Raw genomic sequence first — 17,518 nt, forward strand, 5'->3', positions numbered from 1 at the left:
TCAATAAAAGCAAGGAGAGATCATTGTAAATGTAGAACTAATTTCCCAAATCTAGTAATCGCTGATATGGCACCACTTACCAATGGCAGCTTTCACTTTTATTGGCTCAGAATCAGAAGAGTAGTCACTCAGACCAGCAGCATTCACAGCTCGGACTCGGAAGATGTAGTTTTCATCGGTGAGAAGACCATGGCAAATAAATCTGTGTCCAATAGAGGAGAAACATGTTCCCAATATATGAACGGGAATTAATATGTATAAGTGCTTGAATTATGCATGGATATTGAACGTGAGATGCCTGAATATAAAAGCGGTTTCCAGAATTAGAAAAAAAATCTAAAAAGTTTCAGGAACTGCGCCAGTCATGTCCATGGGCTATGTTTAGTACCTCAGCTTAGTGCCAGTGATGTGAATGGAGCTGAGCTGGAATGCCAAACACGTGTCATGTGTGAATGTAATGACAATATATGTAAGTGATTAAAATATTACAGCAAAAGCATAAGTTTATTGGGGAAAACTATACAATGGAAAGGGGGCTCTAGTACCCTGTTTGCCATCTCTAGCCTGGATACAAGATAAGATACGGTTGGGTATGGAGGCATACAGGTTCCGTATGGTATCCTGGGGCACATTTGCCAACAGATGTTGCAGCTGGGTCTGTAGATACTACAAACTCGTAGGTTGTTAAGGCTATCCTTACTGTGTGTATCCTGATGAAAAATGCCATTTGAAAGCCCCCCCATGACATTTATATCTGGGTGTGTTATGTTTTTTGTTGTTGTCAATAAGTGTAGTTTGGAAGATACAGTGGTCCCTCAAGATACAATCGCCTCAGGATACAATAATTTCAACTTACAATGGTCTTTCCTGGGTCAATGTAAGTTGAAATTACACTCAACATACAATGCTTCATATTCACCTCCAACCAATCAATATGGCCATTTCCTTGCTAAAACACCTGCATTCACTATCTACTAGCTCCTCTTTACAATACATTGCGGTACTACATGTCCTGTACTGCCCTCTGCCTGTACCAGGATGAGCTGCTCCTTTGGACAGGGTGGCTCCATTTTATTGGTTCACTAATGAAGCTCCTGTCCTCATCATAGAAAGTGATTTACAGCTTCCAGTAGCTCTTCCTGCCTATTATACAGTACAGACCAAAAGTTTGGACACACCTTCTCATTCAAAGAGTTTTCTTTATTTTCATGACTATGAAAATTGTAGATTCACACTGAAGGCAAGCTCATCAAGAGAATGCCAAGAGTGTGCAAAGCAGTAATCAAAGCAAAAGGTGGCTACTTTGAAGAACCTAGAATATGACATATTTTCAGTTGTTTCACATTTGTTTGTTATGTATATAATTCCACATGTGTTAATTCATAGTTTTGATGCCTTCATAGTCATGAAAATAAAGAAAACTCTTTGAATGAGAAGGTGTGTCCAAACTTTTGGTCTGTACTGTATGTAAGGCCTTCAGTTTTTCTTATTTTGGGATGATGTTTTGGGTCTTTGAAACCAATTACTAGTTATGGACTCAAGTTACAATGTATTCAACATACAGTAAAAATGGTTTTCCTGGAACCAATCAATGTTGTAGTGTGAGGCACCACTGTACATTATTCAGGTAAAGAGTAATGTATGTATAATATTATGTTCAATTAACAGAAGAAAAAGACTAAACTCTACCTTCTGCCTTTCACTGGGTTGTTGTTGCATGGTTCCCACTGGCCAGATCCTGAAATGCTGGCCTCAATGTAGTATCCCACCAACTCTCTAGCATCCTTGGACTCTGTCCATGTAAGAACCACAGAGGTATCTGTGTTCCTTGTAGGCACAATATGACTTGGTGGGTTGGGGATGTCTACAAAAGGATAGGAAAAGAGTTATATTACAACAATATACTATATATATTCAATTATTTCCAGAATGAATGGCCTATCTTTCCATGTGTTAGGAAATTATGAGAAAATTGATACAAATGAAAGCTACTGGCGATGGATATTCCTTAATTATGAGCAGATGCTAAAGCTACACTAGGATAATTGATATTACTTACCAAGGATGTCACCCACTACTGTAGACTCAGTTGCCTCTGAGGGTTCCCCCACTCCAGCAGAGTTACAGGAACGTACTCTGAAACTATAAGATTTTCCCTCAGCAAGATCAAAGAGAGCAAACCTTGGAGACTTTACTGGTATTTCTGTGTTGACTCTCTGCCAGTTCTCTGTACCAGTGACACACTGTAATGGCATGAAACAATACAAGGTTAAAAGACCACCAAGCCGTGTTCAGTTATACTCATGGATCTTTTTTCCACCATTTTACCACCACGGTGCAACATGTATTTTCCTGCCTAGAAGGTTCTGTTCAGTTTTTAAGTTGTCTTCTTCTGCTCTGGTACTAAAGGGATGTGTCATCAGAAAATGACCAATTTTTTAAATCAAATTTTTATGTTAAAAAAAAATAAAAAATCCTGCAGTTTTCACAAAGGCCACTAGGTCTAAAATCTGTTAAGACTACCTGTCTTTTCAGAGCAGCTACAGTGCCTTGCAAAAGTATTCACCCCCCTTGACTTTTTTTTGTGTTTTGTTACCTTACAGCCTTAAGTTCAATGTTTTGTTAATCAGAATTTTATGTGATGGATCAGAACACAATAGTCTAAGTTGGTGAAGTGAAATGAGAAAAATATATAAATAAAACTATTGTTTAGAAATAGAAAACAGAAAATTGGCATGTGCGTATGTATTCACCCCCTTTGTTAGGAAGCCCATAAAAAGCTCTAGTGCAACCAACTACCTTCAGAAGTCACATAATTAGTGAGATGATGCCCACCTGTGCGCACTCTAAGTGTCACATGATCTGTCATTACATATACACACCATTTTTGAAAGGCCCCAGAGGCTGTAACACCTAAGCAAGAGGAATCACTAACCAAACACTGCCATGAAGACCAAGGAACTCTCCAAACAAGTAAGGGACAATGTTGTTGAGAAGTCAGGGTTAGGTTACAAACAAATATCCAAATCTTTGATGATCTCAAGGAGCACCATCAAATCTATCATAACCAAATGGAAAGAACATGGCACAACAGCAAACCTGCCAAGAGACGGCCACCCACCAAAACTCACGGACCAGGCAAGGAGGGCATTAATCAGAGAGGCAGCACAGAGAACTAAGGTAACCTGGAGGAGCTGCAGAGTTCCACAGCAAAGACTGGAGTATCTGTACATAGGACAACAATAAGCCGTGCGCTCCATAGAGTTAGGCTTTATGGCAGAGTGGCCAGAAGAAAGCCAATACTTTCAGCTAAAAACAATAAAGCACGTTGTGAGTTTGCGAAAAGGCATGTGGGAGATTCCCAAAATGTATGGAGGAAGGTGCTCTGGTCTGATGAGACTAAAATTGAACTTTTCCGCCATGAAAAAAAACGCTATGTCTGGCGCAAACCCATCACATCACCCAAAGAACACCACGATTTTCAGCAGCCGGGACTGGGAAACTGGTCAGAGTTGAGGGAAAGATGGATGGTGCTAAATACAGGGATATTATTGAGCAAAACATGTACCACTCTGTGGAAATATAAATGAGTGGTTGGCTCACACCTAGTGGCTATGATGGGTGCTACTAACTCGACTTGGGTGCCACTGTACCACTCTGTGCGTGATTTGAGGTCAGGACGGAGGTTCACCTTCCAGCAGGACAATGACCCCAAACACACTGCTAAAGCAGCACTTGAGTGGTTTAAGGGGAAACATATAAAGCCCAGATCTAAATCCAATAAAGAATTTGTGAACAGACTTAAAGGGCTTCTGTCAGCCCACTAAACCGTTTTTTTTTTTTTTGCTTAATAATAACCCCTACACTGCGATTTATCCATACATAAGTAAAATAAGAATTTTGGTTCAGTAGAATTTGCTAAAACCCTATTTTTATAATATGTAAATTACCTTGCTACCAGCAAGTAGGGCGGCTACTTGCTGGTAGCAGCCGCATCCTCCGATGGTAATGACGCCCCCTCTGCTTGTTGATTGACAGGGCCAGCGGACGGGATCTTTCTCCGCTGGCCCTGCCTGTTTTCATTCAATATCTGGCGCCTGCGCCGCGGCCGTACCTATCTTCAATCGGCGCAGGCGCACTGAGAGGCGGCCACTCACTCGGCCGCTTCATCCTCAATGCGCCTGCGCCGATTGAAGATAGGTACGGCCGCGGCGCAGGCGCCAGATATTGAATGAAAACAGGCAGGGCCAGAGGAGAAAGATCCCGTCCGCTGGCCCTGTCAATCAACAAGCAGAGGGGGCGTCATTACCATCGGAGGATGCGGCTGCTACCAGCAAGTAGCCGCCCTACTTGCTGGTAGCAAGGTAATTTACATATTATAAAAATAGGGTTTTAGCAAATTCTACTGAACCAAAATTCTTATTTTACTTATGTATGGATAAATCGCAGTGTAGGGGTTATTATTAAGCAAAAAAAAAAAAAACGGTTTAGTGGGCTGACAGAAGCCCTTTAAAGATTGCTGTTCACAAGCGCAGTTTTGCAAGGAGGAATGGGCAAAAATCCCAGTGGTAAGATGTGGCAAGCTCATAGAGACTTATCCAAAGCGATTTGGAGCTGTGATTGCCGCATAAGGTGGTTCTACAAAGTATTGACTTTAGGGGGCTGAATAGTTATGCACATTGACTGTTATTTTGTCCTATTTGTTGTTTGCTTTACAATAAATAAATAAAAAACATCTTCAACGTTGTGGGCATGTTCTGTAAATTAAATTATGCAAATCCTCAAACAATCCATGTTAATTCCAGGTTGTGAGGCACCAAAATACGAAAAGTCAAAGGGGGTAAATACTTTTGCAAGGCACTGTATATGGACTAAAGACACAATGGACAACAGGGGACCTACACTGCGTGCAGAATTATTAGGCAAATTAGTATTTTGACCACATCATCCTCTTTATGCATGTTGTCTTACTCCAAGCTGTATAGGCTCGAAAGCCTACTACCAATTAAGCATATTAGGTGATGTGCATCTCTGTAATGAGAAGGGGTGTGGTCTACTGACATCAACACCCTATATTAGGTGTGCATAATTATTAGGCAACTTCCTTTCCTTTGGCAAAATGGGTCAAAAGAAGGACTTGACAGGCTCAGAAAAGTAAAAAATAGTAAGATATCTTGCAGAGGGATGCAGCACTCTTAAAATTGCAAAGCTTCTGAAGCGTGATCATCGAACAATCAAGCGTTTCATTCAAAATAGTCAACAGGGTCGCAAGAAGCGTGTGGAAAAACCAAGGCGCAAAATAACTGCCCATGAACTGAGAAAAGTCAAGCGTGCAGCTGCCAAGATGCCACTTGCCACCAGTTTGGCCATATTTCAGAGCTGCAACATCACTGGAGTGCCCAAAAGCACAAGGTGTGCAATACTCAGAGACATGGCCAAGGTAAGAAAGGCTGAAAGACGACCACCACTGAACAAGACACACAAGCTGAAACGTCAAGACTGGGCCAAGAAATATCTCAAGACTGATTTTTCTAAGGTTTTATGGACTGATGAAATGAGAGTGAGTCTTGATGGGCCAGATGGATGGGCCCGTGGCTGGATTGGTAAAGGGCAGAGAGCTCCACTCCGCCTCAGACGCCAGCAAGGTGGAGGTGGAGTACTGGTTTGGGCTGGTATCATCAAAGATGAGCTTGTGGGACCTTTTCGGGTTGAGGATGGAGTCAAGCTCAACTCCCAGTCCTACTGCCAGTTTCTGGAAGACACCTTCTTCAAGCAGTGGTACAGGAAGAAGTCTGCATCCTTCAAGAAAAACATGATTTTCATGCAGGACAATGCTCCATCACACGCGTCCAAGTACTCCACAGCGTGGCTGGCAAAAAAGGGTATAAAAGAAGAAAATCTAATGACATGGCCTCCTTGTTCACCTGATCTGAACCCCATTGAGAACCTGTGGTCCATCATCAAATGTGAGATTTACAAGGAGGGAAAACAGTACACCTCTCTGAACAGTGTCTGGGAGGCTGTGGTTGCTGCTGCACGCAATGTTGATGGTGAACAGATCAAAACACTGACAGAATCCATGGATGGCAGGCTTTTGAGTGTCCTTGCAAAGAAAGGTGGCTATATTGGTCACGGATTTGTTTTTGTTTTGTTTTTGAATGTCAGAAATGTATATTTGTGAATGTTGAGATGTTATATTGGTTTCACTGGTAAAAATAAATAATTGAAATGGGTATATATTTGTTTTTTGTTAAGTTGCCTAATAATTATGCACAGTAATAGTCACCTGCACACACAGATATCCCCCTAAAATAGCTAAAACTAAAAACAAACTAAAAACTACTTCCAAAAATATTCAGCTTTGATATTAATGAGTTTTTTGGGTTCATTGAGAACATGGTTGTTGTTCAATAATAAGATTCATCCTCAAAAATACAACTTGCCTAATAATTCTGCACTCCCTGTAATTGACTTCTATGGAAGAGTTTTCTAGGCACGCTCTGTGACCTGTGCAGAGGTCAGGAGGGAGTAGATAAGCTGTGACATCACCTATTGTGTGGTGGATTCTGTATTATCAATATAGAGGTGTTATTTGGCATTGTAATTCTGCCTGTGGTGATAATGATAATGGCTACTGAAAAGTTACCTAAACAGAACAGGAAATCATTACATATTATTAGACCTAGTGGCCATTGTGAAAACTACAGGATTATATACATATTTTAGTATAGACAGTGACATGAAAAATGTAAAAAAAATAAAATAAAAATTATTTTACACAAAAATGTGATTTAAACAATAGGTTATTTTCTGATGACACATTCTCTTTAAATTGTATTCTACACAACAGTCACATTTGTTGTTCCTTCTCATCCCGCAAGCAACCAACAATTTCATCCAGTACAGATCCTATAGAGGTTATCACCATGAATGGAAAATCTGCTTATGTATGCAACAGTAATAAGCAGGGGATGCATTACTGCACATACATAGACAGTTCTGCCATTCAGAAATCTAAGAAAGCTGGGCGAGTGATTGTAAGGTTAAGGTAGAAATATTAGTTGTCTTTGTGATCCTCCCCAGAAAAAAAAGCGAAAATGAAAACATTCTTACTGAAGTGGAGAGGATGTGTGTTTGTTAGTGTTTTTTTCATTAGTTGTAATGCTTTTCAATAAAAGAAGGTCAGGTTTAAGACAAATAACACGGATTCAGATTCACCTTCTCTACATAGTACATGACACCTTCGTGACCACGCAGTCCAGGAGGCTTCCAGCTCAGCACCACGTAGTTTTTGGTGGCTTCCGTCACAGTCAGATCTGATGGTGGTCCAGGAATTATTCCCTCTGAAGTTAGTAATGGTAGAAGAAACATTTATGTACGGTATATATTCTGATACATATACTGCCACATGCACATACACAGTCTTCATTTGTTCAGTACACTTTTCTGACCTGTGGGTTCCTCTTCAGTTACAATGATTTGTCCAGTCCATGGAGCAGAAGGACGACCTGGGATAATAATAAAGTCAATGATACAATCACTGAATATGTACTTAGATTGTGGTGACAGGGAGTAATGATGTCTGTAACACGCTATGGAATATGCCAGCGATATATAACAAATAAATAAATGTAAACTTCAAACATTTTATATTATAAAAAGTGGACATTTCTACTATATTTTGTGTTTTAATTTATCCTCATTTTCAAGATCTCTGTTTTCTTTTGGTAAATTTGAACATTCCTGCCTACATCTGTGAGGAAAACAGTTTTTATTCCATCACAACATACTTTCCCAGTGCTGATACATTGTAGCAAACCTTCAGGACAGGCAGGAGGTTTGTGATGCTTATTTGTTTAGCTCATAGAGAATTGCTTACAATGTATACAACTTAAGCAAACCCTTCATATTGTCAATGGGCCTTTATTAAAAATATTGAGCCATTCTGTCACAAAGGGTTAACTGTTTTTCTAAGGGTACTTTCACACTTGCGGCAGAGGATTCCGGCAGGCAGTTCCGTTGCCGGAAGTGCCTGCCGGATCCGTCAAAACGTGTGCAAACTCATGGCATTTGTCAGACGGATCAGGATCCTGATCCGTATGACAAATGCATTGAAATGACGGATCCGTCTCTCCGGTGTCATCCGGAAATACGGATCCGGCATTTATTTTTTTCACATTTTTTTGGGTTTGAGCATGCACAGATCACAATGCCGGATCCGTTATGGACGGAGATAAAACTGCAGCATGCTGCGGTATTATCTCCGTCCTGAAAAGGCAAAAAGACTGAACTGAAGACATCCTGATGCATCCTGAACGGATTGCTCTCCATTCAGAATGCATTAGGATAAAACTGATCAGTTCTTTTCCGATATTGAGCCGCTAGGATGAAACTCAATGCCGGAAAAGAATAACCTAGTGTGAAAGCACCCTAACTGTGTGACTGGTACTTTGCCTTTCCCTTTGTGCTGGTCATCTAATAACCGTTATCTCCTAAACTACTAAGAGGTCATAAACACTTATTTAAGGCAAATTCTTATCAGTAAAATAAGGATTGAACTTTAATGAGTGTTTATAATGTCAGAGAGCAAAGATAAGGAGTCCGTCTGCTCCTCAGATGACGGAAAAGACAGAAAATCCACAGGCTGCTACCAGAGCATGTCAGCTGTGCACACAAAAAAGAATGCCATATTGTTAATAAAGACCAATTGAAAAAAAGATTTTTAGCTAAAAATAAGTACAATGCAATAATAAAAATAATAATATTACCACCAAATATGTACAAAGCCTTTAAGGCCCTATTAGACTGCACAATTTTTAGGCCAGTTTATCGGGAACGACGGTCCATACGACTGTTTGTTCCCGATAATTGTCTCATATAATCGGGCAGGCGATCAGCCGATTTATGATCAAGCACTCGTTTGTGAGCTGATTTGCATGTTTCATCAGGATAAAAGATGTCCAATTATCAGCAACACATCTTGCAGTGTATTTAGGGAGGTGGCAATAATGAATAGAACTGAATGAGGGAGGAACCACTGAGGTAGCAATCGTTCCTTCAGTTTGAATCAGCCTATGTAATCAGACTGGTGCAAATGAGCCCTGGGGGATGTGTTCTAACTTCTCACCCATCAGCACTTGCACTGCTGGACATCGGACAGAGTAATAGGCCCCTTACTGTCAGAAGTGTTAGGTTAGGACTATATGAGATTTCAATCTCTCCTTGTCAGGCTGTTGACACTGCCATTATGGCTTGTGTTTTCACAGGATCCATGATGATCCATTGCCACAATAGCTAACAGTATGTATGTATGGGTTGACCAGGTCTCCATTTTTCATAGGTTAGAAGACCATGCAAAATTTTTGCCTACCACAACCATGGAAACATAATGGAACTATTACACCTGTGTGAACATAACATTAACAAGAAAGTTTCCATTCAAAGACAACAAACCGAGATTTTGGAATCCATAAGGAAATGAAACACAAAGTTATTATAACTTAGAATTGGAAAGTTGGATGACAATTAGTACTACTTGTGTATGGAGTATGGATCGCTGATTTCTATGCTGATACTCCTCCTTGTTCCCCCATTGTGCCATGGCTCGCACAGGTAAAGATTTATGATTGACAGGACCTCTGCTCAGGAGGTCGTCTCCATTATGAGTGCAAGCTCAGGACTCCTGTCAATGTATTCCAGCAGCACCGCAGAGGAATGGGGTGGGAGGAAGGATCAGCATGCAATTTAGCAATCCAGACTCAGCACAAGCAGTGCTATTATTCTACTAATGCACTTGTTCTTGATAGAGGTAAAAGCTTTCTGCAAACCTGTCAAATGGTGGGTGCGGATAGATGGAGCAGGATACTGATTTTAATAATTAACATTAAGATAAATGTCATTTCACAGCAATATCATTGTCCAGTGGTATAACTATAGAGGTCTCAGCAGTTGTGATCGGACCCACAAGCAATGGGGAGCACAGTCCCTTTCACCACTGTATTTGTTTGATCTCCTTTCTGATTTCCTTTGATGTCTAGCATCCAGACTATCATAAATCTAAGACACTGGAGGCAGCGGAAGAAGGTTTATGATGCTGGACATCTCAACGCTGTCAGAAAGGAGATCGCTAACATTTTAATGTCAAAACTAGCAGCATATAGTGAAGGAAAGGAAGTGGTGGAGAAAAGTGCAGATGAGCAACATTCTCTCAGAACAGGCCTTCCAACTGTTGTAAAACTACAACTCCCACCATGCCCTGCTGTAGGCTGATAGCTATAGGCCGTCCGGGCATGCTGGGAGTTGTAGTTTTGCAACAGCTGGAGGGCCGCAGGTTGGGCATCCCTGTGATAGACCATGTCTATATGGAAGAGACTGCTGAGCTGTACAGTACTCTACCACTACTTAGAGTGGTGGTGGTATGTAGGAGAATCCAGTAATTAATGTAAGGTCCATAGCAGGACCGACAGCTCTAGTAGATTAAACTTGGATATTCATCCACTGACTGACACCATAGCGCATGCATACAAAAAGCACAATGTAGTGTGAAAGCTTTGTCAAAGACCTTAGATGCTGCAGTCACTATTGGGAAAGCAGAAGACTGTACTCAGTGAAGATGTGACATTGCTGTAATTAGCGGCAGCTAGTGCTGTATCAATGGGTCATGTAAAAGGCCCAGTAATGTTAAAAAGGTACAGATAGGCTGCAGCTAGCAAGTGTGAAGAGAAGTTGTGCTGGGGGCTCAAGCTGAACTTTTGTATCTGAGCCCTTAATTGCGCCCCTGTAATTGCCATGAAATTCATCTGAATTTAATACAGAAATACAGTACTTTTTACTATATGTTGAATAGCTGACCTCTGCCTAGATCTAGTATTATATATGACTTACTTCTGAATCTGGCTCTGTCTGCTGGATCTAGCGCTGCCACTGGCTCTGAAACACGGGAAGGTCTGCTGATTCCAGTTTTATTTACGGCCCTTACGCGGAATATGTATGATCTTCCTTCAATCAAACCAGTCACAGGGAAGCGGGCAAACTTCACAGGAGTGTCGTTACACTGAGTCCAGTGACTTGTGCCAACCTCACACCTTACACAAAAAGAGATGAGAGATGGAAAGCTCTGTCAACACAACAGGCACGTGTGTAATACTGTAAATGCAGAAGACTAGAGATGAATACATTCATTCTGAATAAATCTAATTTGTCTTGAACTTCCCAAAAGTTCAGATTCCAGACGAATCCGAATCTTTTGCATTTCGATTTCAATGAATCTCTCAAAATGTCAGAAGACAGAGAAGGAGGCATCTGCCACCAAAAAAGGAACATTTGTGGACCATGTTTCAATTTAAAAATAAAATCCAAGTCCAGTGCGCTTTCAAACAGGCTCCTTGTTATCACCCGCTGCCATCCCTTTACCCATGGCCAGATATGTTGCTGTCACTTTGACATTACTAATGCTGTGCAGGCATTAAACGGCTTGAAAAGGGTTGGATGAAGTCCTAGAAGACCTCAGAGTGTGCTACATGACTGTTCAGGGCAATCGTAGAATGTATTTGTACCCAAAATTAATGCGCTGATTGATTTGTCAGAATCAGACCCGAAAACAAATTTCAAGAAATTTGCTCATCTCTACATAAGACTTGTTACAGTACAGCTACATAGACACATATTATTAACACTGTCCTACCAGCAGGATGGTCCCATGTGTTATATATAAAAACCCTTGGCCCCCAGTAAATATAAAAAAAAAAATAAAAAAAAAGGATATATACCGTATTTATCGTCGTATAACACGCACTGGCGTATAACACGCACCCTTCATTTTAAGGGAAATTTCAGGAAAAAAAATTAAATTTCAAATTGTACTGCTATGGGGTGGGGGGATCTGTGGATGGAACTGTTATGGGGGGGATCTGTGGATGACACTGCTATATGTCATCCACAGATCCCCCTCATAACAGTGTCCATTTCAAATTGTACTGCTATGGGGTGGGGGGATCTGTGGATGGAACTGTTATGGGGGGGATCTGTGGATGACACTGCTATATGTCATCCACAGATCCCCCTCATAACAGTGTCCCCCAATACACCGGGCCCCGCCGCTCACCGAAGTATTTATAAACGTGAATCCTTATCCTGTTATTAAGCTGCCCTCTCCCATTTTCCCATGTTCCCCCTGTATCCCCACAGCACTTACGATTCACACGCTTCCATAGCAGGCAGGGCGGACGGCACCAGTAACGTCACTCACTGACGTCGCGCGTCTGCTCCGCCTGCTTCATTCATAAAGGGGGCGGAGCAGGCGCTCAACGTCAGTGAGTGACGTTACTGCTGCCGTCCGCTCTGCCTGCTATTAAAGCTTAAGTAAGTGCTATGGGGATACAGGGGGATACAGGGGGGACATGGGAACATGGGAGAGGGCAGCTTAATAACAGGATAAGGATTCACGTTTATAAATACTTTGGTGAGCGGCGGGGCCCGGTGTAAGAGTACAGTGACTGCACCGGGCCCCGCCCCTAGTTACGGACTCCAGCCCCTCCTCTCTCCCGGCTCATACAGCGCAATGAATATCGGCGTATAACACGCATACATGATTTGCCCCCTATTTTCAGGGGGAAAAAGTGCGTGTTATACGCCGATAAATACGGTAGATAATTATTTATTTTGTCTCTCAAACCATGAGAAACAGGGTGGAGTTCCCCCGAAATGTAGCTTCATGCGCACTCCTTTGTGCTAATCTCCTCCGTATGTTACCTATGTATAGGAACTTCTTGTAATTACACTGCTCACCCCTGCGATGTCGACGGTGAGCAGGTGAACAATGAAGGGGAGGCTGCGATGGCAGACCACATGGCCTTCTCTTCAACCAGCTGATCGGTTGGGCTGGGTGTTGGACCCCCGACGATCTGATATTGATGACCTATCCTGAGGATAGGTCATAAATATTAAAATCCTGGAAAACCCCTTTAAAGAGGACCTTTCATTACTCTTGACATGCCTCTTTTAATAGCTACATGCATGCCCTGTGTAATAACAATTCTGGAGCATCTATTCTTATGGCTCTATGTTGAGCCGTTCTTTTAATATTTCTACTAGAAGTTATGAATGAATTGCTAGCAGTCTGCAGTAAGGGTACAGAAGGGTGGTAACAAGTTGGGGGTGTGTACCTGCACAGACTCGCTTTATCCAATCAGTGCTTCCATTTTCAGACTGTGCAGGTACACACCCCCAACTGGTTAACACCCCTCTTGCAGACTGCTAGCAATTATTCATAGCTTCTAGTACAAATAATAGAGGAACGGCACAACATGGAACTATAAGAATAGATGCTCCAGAATTGTTATTACATGGGGAATGCATGTAGCTGATAAACCAGGCATGTCAGGAGTGGTGAAAGGTCCTCATTAATAAGAATGGGAGATGGACTGGATAACGCATATTACTTCAGTTATGTAATGCTGATGTGGGCTTATAGCACACTGACATGTGCAAGGACTCATTATAGCAGCACATGGAGACCCTATAAGTCCATATTATGGACCTGTACACATTCTGTGCACCTTATTCAGAAGATATTGTAAACAGAGTGAATATATTGTCAGCTTTTAACAGTTTGCGTATCATTGTGTACATAATTGCTGTAAAATAAATAATTCCAAAGCAAATCTCTTAACCGCAGAACAATGCCCGATGGCCTGTATCCACTCAACCATATGTAGGATACATAGTTTACAGTGGAGAATGGAGAATTTATCAATGCACTGTGACCCAGAATAACATTTGACCGCATTGTGAGGTCACATGTTACATTACCATTTCTCTCCATCCCAGCAGATCCTCATTAGAAGTCATGTAATTTAATTAGTAGAATGCAAAGAATTCAGGTCCTGTCAATGGATTAAAGGGGTCGTTTCACTTCAGCAAATGGTATTTATCATATAGAAAAAGTTAATACAAGGCACTTCCTAATGTATTTCCAGGGGTTACTAACACCCTGCAATCCAGCAGTGGTGACCATGCGTATACACTATAGGAAAAAAGCGCCGGCCTCACTGGTGGCGGGGACCATGGGAGTGCGTGTGGGCATGCATGTACAGCAGCTCCCATCTCATCCAGCTCATATCTCTGCTGCAGCGGTGACCGTAAACCCTGGAAGCAAGCAGTGTACAATGTGATGGAAAAATGAATCGAGCCAGCAAAGGAGTTCTTCACAATGTAAAAGAATATGGCGGCGCGAATTTCTCCATATGTTCGCATGTTCAGACTTTTCTGAAGTGAGACAACCCATTTAAGGTTGAACTACTTAACCTCCCTCTCTCATTCACCCCCTCGCCTAGACTTTCCTTTTAAATGTAAAAAACAATAAAAAAATCTTTCCAATAAGCTCAGTATGACGGAATAACTATTCATAAATATATATCACAATACATCTGAGAAGGCAGTTGCTGAGATAGAACTAAATATGAATATGCATGATACCAACCTGTCAATAAAGTATCCCAGAATTGGACTACCACCATCAACGGCTGGCTGTTTCCAGGAAACTACTACATAGTCTTTATTAGCATCAAGACAGTTCACATCCAGAGGAGCAGTTGGAGCTCCATCAACCTCTGGTTCACCATCTATAAAAAAAAAAAATGTATATTTGAATGTATTAGAAATAATTAACTGAAAGAACATTTTGCTGGAGCCATTTAGGATTAGGGCATATGGACATCACAGAGGTGGTCCTCCACTTGGGACTCTCCTCTATGAGTCAGAGCAGAGAGCTGCTCACAAGCACAGACTTTTCTTGTGGTGGACTACATCTATTCGTGTATAACATGGCCAAAGTGTCTCCTGGCAAAAGCAGGAGCTGGAGTTGCAATTTTGCTAAAGATACCAAAGATACATGATGTCCCCCAAAACAAAGTTCTTACCAATCTTTATTCCACTTTCATAATATTTGATGTTGAAGTGGTATTCCCATCTCAGACATTTATGGCATATCCATGGGGGTCAGGTAGAGAGAAACAAAATGATGACAGACAGAGGTCACATTTGGTGTAGGATGGATCGGGGGAAAAAAGCCAGGGGTACCTGGCATCTTTTTCAAAATTCTCCACACACACCCTTGACCTCATCCTACCTGAATGGGAGCTATACAAGCAGCAGTGCACAGCTTATTCGATTGTTTCTGTAATTCCGACCACCTCTGACCACCACATCCAGCCAGGACAGAGTCAGGGACCCCTGTTTTGGAGACAGGTATGGGGCCTAGAGGTGGAACCTGCATCTATCATACATTTGTGGCATATCCTGAGGGTATTTCATAAATGTTCGAAATGGGAATACCCCTTTAAAGGATAAATTATCATCTGATCTTCTGATATGTCATAGATAAGCATGAGAAGATGAAATCAGTCAAGTCTGTGATCACCACTGATTTTCCTAATTAAAGAGCTATGTAGAGAACTGTACTGTGATATGATGCATCAGCCATCAGAGTGTTTTACAAAAACCAGATACAACAAGGTATAGAAGGTAAGTAACTTCTATGCTGGATCTGTTGGATCTGAGCCTGTTTTGGGGAAAAATAAAAATGGGGCATACCTGACATTTGCTACCATATTTTCTGTCTGTCTCTGGTCACCATTAGCCCCAATTCCTTTGATGGTCTTTTTTTTATGACTTTAGTGAAAACGCTTTGTATTATTTTCAGGTGTATTTTCTCCATCTTTTTGTAAGTAATGTATGCACAAAAAGAAAAATGTTGTGGGTTTACACGGCTTCCCTATATAAGCACAGCATGGCTGTTGCTATATAAATAGCATATTATGATGGAGACTATTTGTAGGTGTGTCTATTTGCGTCATACCAGTCAAGGGTGCCTGCTGAACTTAGCATAGGTGACTTTTTGGTTTCTTTACTTGGAGCCAAGAATTCCAAGCACTTGAGAACTGCTAGACTGCCAGACCGTCAGCTGCTCCCTGTAGCAGCTGACACAGAGATTAAATCTGTCCCCGCTTTACTGGACATTTGATAGCACAAGCTCTACATAATACGAAGCAAAGTTCAGTTCAATTATACAACCAGGCAAGCTGGAATAATAGATTTTCCTGTTTTCTAGAACAATGGGCTTAATATCCCAGGGTGTTCTGCCTGTGGATACGGCCCACTAAATATCCTCTTATAATTGGGGTCTAGTATCACATTTGAAGGCTTTAGACAAATCAGTGGATATTGGATCTGGCTTTATGTGAAGATTTTATTTGATTTGGGATTCCTGTGAAACATGACACGGGTCAGCTGTCTCTTTTGTGCTTATTGGCAAATGAGAATACTTTGGATTGATGCTAGGACACATGGGTTATTTTGGCCCGTATCGTGGCATTATTTAGACACTATAGAACTGTATACAATTATAATTTGGACACTATGGGAGCAATTTATCATAAGGGAAATTTACAGGAGTCTGTGTTACTATAATTTAGGGCAAATTTATCAAATGTCACAGGATGTTAGATAAATGTGCTATATCTTTAGGTATTACACATTCCACATCACCACTTTACTTCAAAAAGTTGATAAACTGTCTTAAATCAGCTTGACATGCTAACCATGCCCAATTTCCCACACACTTTTCAAAACTGGAGTCTGTGTACTAAAAATGCAAAATACCTTACAAAATTTTGAGCAAATGTCATTATTTCAAACCTATTTTAAGCCAAAATTCTGGAGTACAGGGCTTGATAACCTCCCTCCTATATGTTTGCATTATTTGAGCATATGGCACAGTTAAGCCAGGTTCAAACCTGATGGAATTTCCTGTCGATTTTCGGTGAGGAATTCACGTGGAAAAGCCGCAACTATTTATAATAGAATACTTGTAGTAAGAAAAATCTATGTGGAAATCAGAGCATGTTGTTCTAGTAGCACCAGGGAGGTCCTTATTAGGGTCAAAACTAGAGATGGCCTTGCGGTTCGCCCGGCGGTCGTTTCGCGGCGAACTTTGCGTGTTCGCGAATCGCTGAACATGCGAACATATGGAGAGATTCGCGCCCGCCATATTCTTTTACATTGTGAGGAACTTTGACCCATGACACATCCATCAGGTGGTACAGGACAGCCAATTGAGACATTTCAGCACATGGACATACCCCCTACCTTATAAATAAACCTGATCTGGCCGCCATTTTACATTCAGTGCTTTGCCAGTGTAGGGAGAGGTTGCTGTGTGGAGCAGGGACAGACTGTTAGGGACACCAAATGCTAGCTAATAGGGCCACAAAAGTCTTTTTAAGGACTGGTATAGGTGTGCTATCGATAGGTGTGATACACAGAGGGGTGCAATATACTTATAATATACTTTTATAATGAGTCAAAAACACATAGATCTATATAGTGATCACCTGGAAGTCAGGGGCCTAGTGACTTACTAGGGCCATTTTTATATAGGGTAAGGTTCCGGACTGGGTTGCTCTTATCAGGGCTGGTGGTCTGTGGTTAGGCTATCAGGGCCAGAATAGCACCCCCCTGT

At 41.5% G+C, this 17,518-nt stretch overlaps 1 protein-coding gene across 1 annotated transcript in view; it reads right to left on the minus strand.

The window, feature by feature from the left end:
* The window catches only part of MYOM1 (myomesin 1), a 132,055-nt gene that overhangs the window by 41,592 nt on the left and 72,945 nt on the right, over positions 1-17,518 (minus strand). Inside the window, 7 exon segments of the mRNA XM_040431899.1 lie at positions 81-202; positions 1,690-1,864; positions 2,060-2,243; positions 7,219-7,343; positions 7,452-7,508; positions 10,885-11,084; positions 14,480-14,621. Of these exon segments, the coding sequence (XP_040287833.1) occupies positions 81-202; positions 1,690-1,864; positions 2,060-2,243; positions 7,219-7,343; positions 7,452-7,508; positions 10,885-11,084; positions 14,480-14,621 (1,005 nt within the window).

The sequence above is a fragment of the Bufo bufo genome, chromosome 5 (genome assembly GCF_905171765.1).
Source record: "Bufo bufo chromosome 5, aBufBuf1.1, whole genome shotgun sequence".
Taxonomy (NCBI): domain Eukaryota; kingdom Metazoa; phylum Chordata; class Amphibia; order Anura; family Bufonidae; genus Bufo; species Bufo bufo.